This window comes from Sebastes fasciatus, chromosome 18, assembly GCF_043250625.1.
Source record: "Sebastes fasciatus isolate fSebFas1 chromosome 18, fSebFas1.pri, whole genome shotgun sequence".
Lineage (NCBI taxonomy): Eukaryota > Metazoa > Chordata > Actinopteri > Perciformes > Sebastidae > Sebastes > Sebastes fasciatus.
Window position 1 is genome coordinate 3,571,350 of NC_133812.1, and position 13,118 is coordinate 3,584,467.

The following is a 13,118-nucleotide window of genomic DNA, read 5'->3' on the forward strand; positions in this document are numbered from 1 at the left end:
AGGGAAGTTCAAATTAATTTGCATACTGTGTAAAACGAAAATAGACAGAGCACACGAGGAAATCTGTGTCTGTCTCCTTCACAATGATTGACACAGTGCTCCTATACCCAAATGATCATGTGTGGTACTTTAAATTAGGATACATGGCAAACATTTGATCTGTCTATTGTATTTAATTTAAGTTTAACAGCATAGGCTGCAATTAGGTTCTTTTGATTGGGACCCAAAGACATTGGTCTTTTTTAAAAAAGCATTAATTTAAACAGAAAACAAAGATATGAAGTCATTAGGAACTAATTGACGACAAAGTTATGGACGCAACTTGCAATTTTGAGGTTGTAGCGGGCTCAGTTTTAAAGCTAGAGTGAAGATGCTGGCATCATATGAAACTAAAATAACCAAAGGAATCCATCGGTACCAACCATGTCATACTAGCATGTCGGGAAGGAGGATAAATAACACTCCAAACTTGCGCTAAATTTTGGCGAGAAAAAACTGTCATGGCCATTTTCAAAGGAGTCCCTTGACCTCTGACCTCAAGATATGTGAATGAAAATGGGTTTTATGGGTACCCACGAGTCTCCCCTTTACAGACATGCCCACTTTATGATAGTCACATTCAGTTTGTGGCAAGTCATAGTCAAGTCAGCACACTGACACACTGACAGCTGTTGTTGCCTGTTGGGCTGCAGTTTGCCATGTTATGATTTGAGCATATTGTTTTTATGCTAAATGCAGTACCTGTGAGGGTTTCTGGACAATATCTGTCATTGTTTTGTGTTGTTAATTGATTTCCAATAATAAATATATACATACATTTGCATAAAGCAGCATATTTGTCCACTCCCATGTTGATAAGAGTATTAAATACTTGACAAATTAATCACAATTACATATTTGAATCACCCTAATGTCTTTATTTATTATAGACAGATTGAATAACTGGCTTATTTAGTTTATGTTAAATTGCAAATCGCATTCACTGGAATATCACTTTTATTTTGAAGCCAGTTTTTAAGTGCTCTTACCGTAATAAGATAAGATAAGATAAGATAAGATGAACCTTTATTAATCCCCGGAGGGAAATTCAGGTGTCAAAGCAGCAACATCAGCAAACAGAGTGAAACACAGGAGAGGTAAAGGTATACAAAAATTATAAAGACAATAATAGAGATATAAAACATACAGAGTGAATGGGTGAACATAGTGTGTACAGTCCGTCAATAAATAAATGTAGTATGTAAAAATAAATAAATGTAATATGTACATGTGTGCTGTCTATAAAGTGGTATATAGTATGTGTAGTGTAAAGTGCGCCAGTGGTTAGAGTCCAAGATGGTTGCAGATAGTGCATGTTAAAAGGCAGATAGTGCACATTTAAAGGCAGATAGTGCATGTATCCACGTACCAGCATAACAGCGTGGGGGCTAGTTTGACTGTCTTTCGCGAGGTGGAGACTGGCATCTTCCATCACCTTTTGCGACATGTATAAACTAAGCTTCACTTCTTCTGCTCTCTCCAGGCTCTTTCCCTGTTCCCTGCTTCCCTCCAGCTACAAAAACGCACACCCCATACACACACACATTCATGCTCAGACACCACACACACTCGAAACGCCAAAGTGAGTCTCATGCCAGCGGCTTAAAAAAATGACAACTCGATGTCATCAATTAAAAGTGTAATTTGCTCCATATGTCACACACACACACTCACACACTGTCACATGAAGTGGCAGTAAAGAACAGGATACTGGCCTAATGATCAGTACACAGCCATAGCAGCTACACATGTTAGTAAAACCCTAGCAACCCTGGCTGGAGACACAAGCAAGAATTCACTGGGAACATAAAGCCTCGATATAACGGCAAGACTAGAAGATTAGAGAGGTTGTGAGTGTAAATAGGTCAGCTCAATCCTACCATTGCCATTAGGGCAGGGACGATACACCTATCACCCGATTCATTAACTGCAATTTTTAAGTATTGCGATTCCATATTACAATTTATTGAGATTTTTGTTCACTTTTTTAACACTAGACCATGGGGGAAAAAGTACAATCATACTCTTCTAGGGACGTTTACTTTGGAAAACATCTAAATGAATACAGTAAAATGTTAGATTTTCAGCATTTATGTAGTCAGAGATGTCCTGGAGTCAAATATATCAGTCATTGTCAGGAAATATTTTAAATTTTTTTTTCCCAGCAACCCAAAAATCAAAGAGTAAAGACATTTCCCTCACAAATTAGTGGCATTTTCTTTTTAATTTATAAGGGACATGTAATGTTTTATACTTCTGCAGAATATAATCCAATCAATCTTATTTCCATAGATGTGTTTTGTATGTACAGTTCTTTGTTAACACTTTATTTGGAAAACCAGACATAGTCACACCTTTATACTTCCTCTAACTTCTCCAAGTCCGTCTCTAGCTCTCCCGTCAGCTCCGTTCTCTTTATCCATCCATGGTCAGCTCCATCGGGGCCGTTTGAAGGCATTTAACATAAATATCAGTATATGGGTGCTCTACAGTTGTAGCGTCGGCCCATTTGACCACGGAGACGAGAGCGACGGCCGGCTCGACCGCAACGTTACCGCGATGTGATAACGTTTCCTGTCCGTGACAGAGTTAGCATGCAGCTTTAGCCGTGATGTCTAGCTCTGCTTTTCCTGTCAATGTGTGAAACCCAAAGTGTTTCCATCCTTTACTGGATGTGTAGTGTTTACCACGCTGGATTTAACATGTGAGGGAGCAGGTCGTATCCACGCTGACCCTCCAACGTTTTCTGCTTTCTCGTTTCGGCTCGCTGTGGTTTGTTTTTGTTGACGGATACGGAACGGATATGACGTCAGGTTACTCAGACTACAACAATAAAAGCGGAAACTTCCTTCTACCTCTGCATAGACCCAAATAGAGCAAGTATATCAATTCTGGCATTAAAAAAATCAATTTCAAAATCGTAAAAAAATAGAAATCTTGTGATACATAGGTAATATCACCAACTCGGCAGTTCCCCTCAGCTCTACAGTGCGTTCTAGCATCTTTTGACTCGTTGCTTTGGCCCACAACATTACTGTTTTGGGTCATTTCCACTGCTCTTATCAGCGTCCAATGCAGGCAGCTGTTTACAACTAATGTTCTGTCAGCTCTCTACTGTCTGATAATGGTTGGAGGAAAGAGCTACAGTTAATGTGTGTGTGTGGTGGTGGCTGATAACGGCAGTAACCTGCGCTGATAGCATCTGCTGTGGATCTCGTGGGATTTGCACTCCTGCAGACCTCTGGCTCACAGCTGACACATTTACAACAGTGGCAATGTCCGTTGCTTTAACTCCGCTAACATGAACCAAAACACAAATAACTTGAGAAAACATATTCACCAATTGGACAAACTAGCAACAGCATTTAAAAAGAATATACTACGAAAACATAACCAAACAAAGAAACACACTGTGAATACAGAAATCACAACCAAATTCAGAAATAATAATAATAATAATAATAATTACCAATTTTGTTTATTGGCGCCTTTCAAAACACTCAAGGTCACCTTACAAGTGAGAGTAAAAAATGGATAACAATGTAACAATAAATAATAAAATTAACAAAACAAATTGACAGCGTATAAAATCATTATAAAATCATTATGTACAGAGGATTCGTGGGACCAGATGGATAATGATCAAAGGCCCTGTTCACACCTGGTATTATCATGCGTCCTCAGTGATCGGATCACAAGTGGACAGCTTTCAGTACGTCTGTTCACACCTGGCATTAAAATGCGTCTCCATATGCGTCTTCAGTGGCCACTTGTGATCAGATCTCACTCCCCCGCTCTATATGCAAATAAACACGCAGTAAACACACGGCTAATACAGCAGACGTTGTGACGTAATATTACATGAGTCAGTAGTAATATCCTACATATTTGTTAATTCTGGTACATTGTATTAACATCAAAATAAAAGGTTATTGTACCGCTGCTTTTGCCAGACAACAGCCTGTAGGGGTAGAGCGCTCCAGGGAGCCTGGGAGGACAGAGAACAGGCAGACGGATGGGTGTCAGCTCCGTGCAAAGCAGCAGAACCAAAACACCGACACATCTCCGACAGTATGATAATAATGCACTTTGCTTGTCTATTCTGCATACAGTAGAGCACAGAGGTCGTTTCCATGCTGACAGGCGCGCGTGTCTGCCTGTTTATTCACATGACGAACGCGGTGATCGCGCGGATCCAAGCTGGACATCAGATGAGTAGGCGGTCCTTAATGTGGTCCAGGCCACATTCGCGTACACACTGCTAAAAGAATGTGGTCATATGTGGCCCAGACCACCTCTGAATGTGGTCTGAAAGATCCGATCTCAATGCGTCTCGAGAGTGTTCACACCTGTATTCAGAGCTGTCCACTTGTGATCCGATAACTAAGGAAGCATGTTAATACCAGGTGTGAACAGGGCCAAAGTGAATATGCCAGTTTAAAGAGATGTGTTTTGAGACAAGATTTGAAAGTGGAGAGTGAGTCAATGTTACGGCTGTCTGGTGGGAGGGAGTTCCAGAGGCGGGGGGGCCAGAGCGGCTAAAGGCTCTGTAGACCCCATGGTGGTCAAGCTGGCGGGTGGCGCAGCGAGGTCGATGGAAGAAGAAGACCTGAGAGTGCGAATGGGTGTGTTGATATGCAGAGGTTCAGAGAGGTACTGGGGAGCGAGGTTATGGATGGCCTTAAAGGTGAGGAGCAGAATCTTGAAATCAATGCGGTATTTAACCGGGAGCCAGTGAAGATGCTGAAGGACAGGTGTGATGTGAATAATGGAGGGGGTTCTGGTGATGATGCGAGCGGCAGAGTTCTGGACCAGTTGAAGTTTATGGATGGTTTTGAGAGGGAGACCAAAAAGAAAGGGGTTACAAATTTTTTTTAATCTAAATAAACAAAAAAATAAATAAATAAATAAAGTCACCAGTGCATGTACACTACTAATATAAGTCAAATCGAATAGACGCCCATCCTCCTGATAATAAGCCAGTATGACACACAGCTTAGCAGATGTTAGTGATTGATAATAACCACCGTTGTTCCCATTAATGTGTGTCAAGCTTCAACCTCTTTAAAACACAATATCTTTTATCAAATATTAAAAAATAGAGCAGCTCCATATAATATGAGGAGAGGAGAGATGGAGAGAGGAAGAGTGGGCAGCGTGATAATGTTTTGGAGGATATGCAATTAATTTTTCTGTCAATTCAATTTCCCTTTGTGGTTTTACAGTTTTAAGATACATCTTCCCACATGGTTCCATGTGGGAACGTTCCAAAGAGCCAATCTTGGCGGAGAGCCACTATTTCTTAGTGCGTCATATGAGTACTTGGAAATTGAGGTGTACAGTACGTCCATTGTGCTGTTTTCTTCATTTAATTTGCCATTTTACTTCAAGTGCCCGCATAGATAATTGGAATGAATCAGGTTTATTCAGCACTGACAACGTTATTTACGCAGGTCAAACAGGGTGAATAGGAAGCAGCTGACAGGACAGCGGGTTTTACGAGTGAAAATTTAATCTTAAAGCCTGAAACCAAGATTTTAGTGTTCTCGTTCAGTGTGTTGAAACTCTGACTAAACACCAAGTTAAACCGCAGCCAATGAAGACAGAGTCGTAGTAAGGTTGACCATTTACTGTCACAATTCCTCATTGACATGTTGGTGAAAACTGTAAATAAAAGGATACAAAAATATTTAGAGTGTGCTTTTTAACTAAATATATTGTACATACAGTAGCTGTAAATATGAATATACACTCTATACAGCTCTAGTAGCAGTTATCATGGCTACTGGCATTGTTTTAGCTTGTATACAATTGTAAACAAAAAACGTTTTTAAACAACTTATCAAACATCATTTTTTAACGAAATCTTGATTAATATATGATCCTTAACATGTCTACCATCAAGTGAATCAACTTACGGCATTGCCTCTATGATGCTTCAATGTGGATGCTAGCGGATTGAATTCGGACTGTGCTCATGTCTGCCATGCTTTCAACAAACCCAGGTAGAGCTAAACAGTTAGTCAACAGGAAGTGACTACACAGGAAGTGACATCGTGAAATGACAGGAACTGACAAATAATGTAACTTTACAAATGAATTTCTTTTTAACTATAAGGTAATTATTTCCATCTCGTTTTTTTATATATAATTGCTTAAAGGAGATGTGAGAAAATTAAATAAATGCCTTGAAAGGCAACACAAAGATTATTCTTATGCCTCTGCAACAACCGTGGCCCAGAGGCATTTTGTGTTTTCGGGTTGTCTGTGCGTACGTACCATTCTGGTGAACATAATATCTTGTTAACGCCCGCGGAGGGAATTTCTTCAAATTTAAAACGTCCACTTGAACTCAAGCATGAACTGATTAGATTTTGGTGGTCAAAGATCATGGTGACTGTGACTTCAAAAAAGCACACACCATCGGACGTGGTGCAACTTTTGTTTGGGCTGTCAAAGTTAACGCGTTTGTTTTAACGCCACTAATTTCTTTAACGCAGTAACTCAACTTGCGATTTTTTACCTCGTAGGGGACTCAGAGTGAAGATAGTGGCATCATATGAAACTACAAAAACCTGAGGAATGCAATGGCACCAACCATGTCATACTAGCTTGTCACAAAGGAGGCTAAATAATGCTCCAATACTGGCAAACTGGGAAAACTGGCATTACCATTTTCCTTGACCTCTGACCTCCAGATATGTGAATGTAAATGGGTTCTAAGGGTACCCACGAGTCTCCCCTTTACAGACATGCCCACTTTATGATAATCACATGCAGTTTGGGGCAAGTCATAGTCAAGTCAGCACACTGACACACTGACAGCTGTTGTTGTCTGTTGGGCTGCAGTTTGCCATGTTATGATTTGAGCATATTTTTTATGCTAACTGCAGTACCTGTGAGGGTTTCTGGATAATATCTGTTATATATATTGTCTTGTTATAACGTGAAAAACATCTCGTTGAAATACACTTTTAATAATAAACGTTTCACGTTATAACTTGGGCTGTTTAATCGATTCAAATATTTAATCACGATTAATCGCAAATTAAGTTATTCCAAAAACTTAAACCTGAAATTTAGGGTTTAAAGGTCCCATATTGTAAAAAGAGAGATTTTCATGTCTTTTATATTATAAAGCAGGTTTAAGTGATATATAAATACTGTGAAAGTATCAAAACACTCAATCCATGGAGAAATACACACACAGCCCGTATTCAGAAACTGTGCGTTTGAAGCAAGCCCTCAGTCTAAATACTGTAGATTTGTGACATCACAAATGTACAGAAATCCTATTTCACAGTTTTAAACGTCAACATTCTAAATGCGTCAGTTTATTTCCTGTTGCAGTGTATGTAAATAACATCAGCTGACAGGAAGTAAACATGGACCCAAGCTGTTTCCTAGCAACACAATTCCGTTGAAATACACTAAAACGGAGTGTTTCAGACAGAGGATAAATACAGGTATATTCAGGCAGACAGTATGAGGAAAATAATGTGTTGTTTGAACATTACAGCATGTAAACATGTTCTAGTAGAAACCCAAAATACAAGTATGATCCGGAAAATGAGCATGATATGTCCCCTTTAAGGATTTTGAGTGGAGGGGAGCTGCAGTTTCAGGTGATAATTCTCTGTAGGTTGATCACTACGGGCGACCTATTTCACATTGTTATTATACAAAATAGTATTCTTATAGAGTCAATTAGTGGCTTCAATTTCCTGTCCTCTTACTGTAGATGTTGGCATTCCACAGAGTGGGTAATTCAACACATTTTACAGTTGACTCTCAAAACATTACCAGTACACTGGGTGGAGTTTTGTTTTCATCTTTTGGTTCAAAAAAATATCAGTGGTAGCTTAGTGTTTTTTTTTTCTTTTAACCCTATAGTTGGCTGATCTCTTCAACTCACTTTAACTCCCCACTCGTGCAAAATACACGCAGAACTCAAACACTGAACAACTTTAAAGCTGCAGTAATATACACTTTTTTCTTGCTTGGCAGAAGAATTTTACAACATTGGCATAAAGATATGCCTAACGTCACATGTTACCTTTTAAAATATTGTCTTATAATTTTATGACTAAGGTGTTACCTACAATATTGCTTTACATTGATATGGATAATGTGTTAGCTTACATTGCTCATAAAGTTGTTATGGCTAATGTGTTAGCTTTACAACATTGCCTTATAAAGTCATGGCTAACGTGTTAGCTTTACAACATCACCTTATGAAGTTGTTATGGCTGATGTGTTACTTTTACAACATTGCCTTATAAAGCGGTTATGGCTAACGTATTAGCTTTACAACATCGCCTTATAAAGTTGTTATGGCTGATGTGTTTGCTTTACAGCAGCACCTCATCAAGTGGTTATGGCTAAAAAGTTAAACAATTGCCTATTTACGCATCCAACAGACACAGAGCAAGTAGCATTAATTCCAGACAATTATTTTTTGCTGAACAGCTACACGCAGCTAACCTAACGCGCAAGATGGTTTGTCACACAGAACCATCTGAGAAGCCGTCATTGGAAAGTGTTCGGAGAAAGGGCAGGCACTTTCGGAAAGTCGGGAGAAGAACGAAAACATAATTTCCATTGGAAAAAAAGCCTTAAATGCCTTTCTTTGTTCTTCTTTCAATGAAAAAATACTCTCCAGTTCTGATATAACTGATGGGATTGCAGCATCTACACACAGGATTCTGTGTGATTGAATATGTGCAGTAGTGTTTGTCACGCTGGCCCAGCCCAGAAAAGTTTTACAAATGTAAAACCTTCATGGATCAAAAATTCATAATAGAGAGAGTCAATTTTTCGTGATCTCTTGACATCGCAAGAATCCAGCTACCGTGCGAGGTACTGTAAACATGCAGCTGCTGGAAACGAGGTTAATCAGAGTGGCGGTAAATTTGTGGATCTTAAAACCAATAAAAGAGCATCAACAGGCTAAAAGCTACATAGTTGACAGTTCTCCGTGGGTTTGTTAATGCAAATAACCCCTTCCAACATTACACATTGTCATTTGATTTATTATTTTTTCTTACAAGATACAAAGAAAAAATGCATCATCTCACACTGTTACATGTTTTATACATAGTCAACACTGTATTTTCAGTGTACAATTTTACACTTCAGTTGTTTAAGAATGAGGGAAACCCCGTCACGGTTCACTGTGTCAGTTCACATTAGACATAATGTGTTCATTGTAATGAAATAGACTTTGGATCGATGTAAATCGTCTGTTTGTCTCGTCACTCACCGCCCCATTCTCGTCTCTACTGTTGTGCACAGTAAGTTGAACTGCTAATGACGAAGTTAAAGGAACACACGGTAGGCCGTGACAATCAATGAAGTTGCTATGGAGAATGTCGGGGCCATCAGATGGTGTCTCCTGTGCTCTAGTGTTAATTAGGTGGTGGTAAGTGTGGAAGCAGAGTGGGAATGGAGTTGAGGGATCCAAAACCATGCTGTCATATTTTTCTCCTGTACCACACCCAACAGGCAACAACAGCTGCTGACTTGTCTATGACTTAGGGCTGCACAGATATGGCCAAAATGATAATCACGATTATTTTGATCACGATAATTTAGGGACCAAATATTTTTATTGCAATTTCACATTTTAATAAACAGAGCGCTGCTGTCTCTTCCATGTCGTGCTTCATTCCAACTGTCAAAAATTCGGAATGTTGTCCTTTTGCCTTGTTATTGTCGTGGCGATTTGCATGAATTCAAATTATCTGGAAATAAATTATTTCATTTTTATTTAAATATTTGCTTTGATTAAAACAAAAGTCTTGGCATTAGTAGTTTTAATTATATATTAGAAGCTGCCTAGAGCCTAGAGTGTTAGGTTAAGTTAAACAGGTCATAATTCTCTCTCTATTATCTATTTTATATTGCTGTTCAAACAACTGGACATATTTATCGGGCGGGCTCAGAGGTTAGAGCAGGTCGTCCACCAATCGGAAGGTCGGTGGTTCGATCCCCGGCTGCTCCGGGTCACATGTCGATGTGTCATCGAGCAAGACACTTAACCCCAAATTGCTCCCGGAGGCTGAGCCATCGGTGTGTCAATGAGTATTTAGATTAGATCCTGATGGGCATGGCAGGTTTATTCTGCGCTAGCCGTATGAATACCTCTCTTGCCAACAGTGTGTTACAGTAAGGTCTGTGTAAATCAAAGGAAAGGCCTGATCGTAGTAATGTATCTTAATTAGGACTGTCAATCAATTAAAATATTTAATCAGGATTACTGATTGATCGCAAAATAATCACACATTTTTTATCTGTTCAAAATGTACCTTAAAGGGAGATTTGTCAGTTATTTAATACTCTTATCAACATGGGAGTGGGCAAATATGCTACGCTTACAGCTGTTGTTCCCTGTTGGGGTGCAGTTTGCCATGTTATGATTGGAGCATATTGTTTGATGCTAAATGCAGTACCTGTGAGGGTTTCTGGACAATATCTGTCATTGTGTTGTGTTGTTAATTGATTTCCAATAATAAATATATACATACATTTGCATAAAGCAGCATATTTGTCCACTCTCATGTTGATAAGAGTATTAAATACTTGACAAATCTCCCTTTAAGGTTAATTTTGAACAGATAAAAAACGTGCGATTAATTTGCGATTAATCGCGATGACCTATGGACAATCATGAGGTTTATCGTGATTGAATATTTGAATCGATTGACATCCCTAGTAGAAACAAATGTGACTGGTGTCTCAGAAGTGCAAATGGTCAATATCTCTCTCTCTCTTTCTCTTACAGGAATCATGTCTGCAACAGGGAATGGCTATGTCATTTATATGACCATCAAACGCAAGACCAAGTTGAAGCCTCCTGAGCTCATGACCGTTAATCTAGCCATCTTCGACTTTGGCATATCAGGTACTGGCTTATGTGTGCAGTTACTGTAGTACAAAAAGAATAAATGTAAGAAAGAATGAAGGATACATATTAGGCCATTTGGCATAAAAAAAAAACCTCAAAAATAAAAGTATAGCATATCAAATTGTCTTGGTCCAGCCCAGTCACTAGGAAAAAATGTGGGCATTGTATGTTTCTGCAAATCACGGATACGTTGGATATCAACGTTTGTGCATTCGGTCAGAGCAAGTGGCGTAGTATATATCGAGCGACCGAAGTTACGTGGTAGGAAAGTTACATGGTATAATAACGAGTATAACAAGCGAGAAAGTCCTAACGTCGTTGCGCTGACGTCGTTGCGCTGCACTGACGTCGTTGCGCTGCGCTGACGTCGTTGCGCTGACGTCGTTGCGCTGACGTCGTTACTCAGGTGTCCAGGTGGCTAGCTATGCCGGCATATCCCCGGTCCTAATTGCGGAAATATGCTAAATTATCATTACCTACATGATTGACAGTTGCTTCTACCGCCTCCCCGATGACGTCTGAACTCGCACATGATCAAGGAATACGACGTGCCGTGATTGGTCGTGGTCATACGTGTAGTCTTGCCAGTCACCCGACCAAGACACTGCAAGAGTTTATGACGCTGTGATCGTTAGATCTGACATGGTGACCATCGTCGAAGACAAAAATATCGTGTAGTCTGATCCCAGCGTAAGGGAGATGCCAGCCAACCTCCTGAGAAAACCCATTTCGGCCGCTTGTACCCGTGATCTAGTTCTGTTCGGTCATGACCTGCACCCACATGACCATAGGTGAGCGTAGGAACCAAGATTGACCGGTAGATTGAGAGCTTTGCCCTCCGGCTCAGCTCTCTTTTCGTCACAACAGTGCGGTAAAGCAAACACAATACCGCCCCCGCTGCACCGATTCTCCGGCCAATCTCACATTCCATAGTTCCTTCACTTGGGGGTAAGGACTCATTCCCTACCCGGAGAAGGCAATCCATCGGTTTCCTGCTGAGAACCGTGGCCTCAGATTCAGAGGTGCTGATCCTCATCCCAGCCGCTTCAACACTCGGCTGCGAACCGATCCAGTGATTGTGAAGTGAATATGCTGTCAGTAAATGTCAGTCAGCTCATTTTTCTCTCATTCAGTCCTTCTTCAGACCATGTGCCGTTAGAATGCTCTTTGCCTTTTTCCTTGATTTATTTATTCATTTATTCACAAGGGTGACAGAGGGATGAAAAGATTTCCATTCCCATAACTGTTTCTACTCTTGATAAAGATGGGGCTGTCTATCTGTTGGCTGCCTTTTTCATTTACATTCATTATTTTTCGATTTCACCAAACCTATTCATTATCTAGTATTGCATCTCAAAATGTTACAATAAAACCAACCCACAATGCCTGTGATTCACCAGCCCGGAATCAACTAAAATTCAGCGTTTATTGACTTTCTTTGACTTTGGAAACTGAAATCTGACTGACAACTGACAACTGTCTTTTTTTTAAGACTCACGTGTTAGCAGATACTTTTGACCCCCAGAGGAATGATTTGACATTTAGACTTTTTTTTCACACACACACACACACGCACACGCACACGCACACACACACACACACACACACATTTTTCCTTCAGCTAATACAGGATGAACGGATGTAAAGGTCACGGTAGTTGTCATTGGGAGTACTACTCCACTGAATAATGATTTCCCGTGGCTCTGGAGGAGCTTACAGTGATGTGAGTGGTTGAGAGTGTATTATTAATTATTATTAATCACCACCCTCTGGTCTATATTCCACTTCAACCAGCCCTTTTTGCACTTACACCCATATTATGGACTACAATTCAGGATTTCTCAGCCTCTGCTGCATCTATTTCCACCATTCTTTGTCACATCTGTATGTGACTTTATGGAAGTGCAATACTAAACAGCTGGAGTACCCTTTAGAAAAGAGAATGGCTAGAGCAGAGATTCTCAAAGTGGAGTCCGTGGCACTCAGTCAGGGGCTCTGGAAACATAATTTGCTATAAATTATTAAATTGTGCTGTATCATTAAGAAGTCATTTACATTCATATACCTTTGAAAATGGCCATGCCAGTTTTTCTTTGCCAAAATTTAGCGTAAGTACGTAGCGTAACTACGTAGCGTAACTACGTAGCGTAACTACGTAGCGTGACTTCGTAGC

The 13,118-nt window shown here is 40.0% G+C and overlaps 1 protein-coding gene across 3 annotated transcripts in view; it reads left to right on the forward strand.

The window, feature by feature from the left end:
• opn5 (opsin 5) overlaps positions 1–13,118 on the forward strand; it is a 59,804-nt gene that overhangs the window by 17,616 nt on the left and 29,070 nt on the right. For all 3 annotated transcript variants that reach the window (XM_074616608.1, XM_074616604.1, XM_074616607.1), the window contains one exon: positions 10,823–10,942. In XM_074616608.1, the coding sequence (XP_074472709.1) occupies positions 10,828–10,942 (115 nt within the window). In that variant the 5' untranslated portion in view covers positions 10,823–10,827. The remainder of the gene's footprint in view (positions 1–10,822; positions 10,943–13,118) is intronic.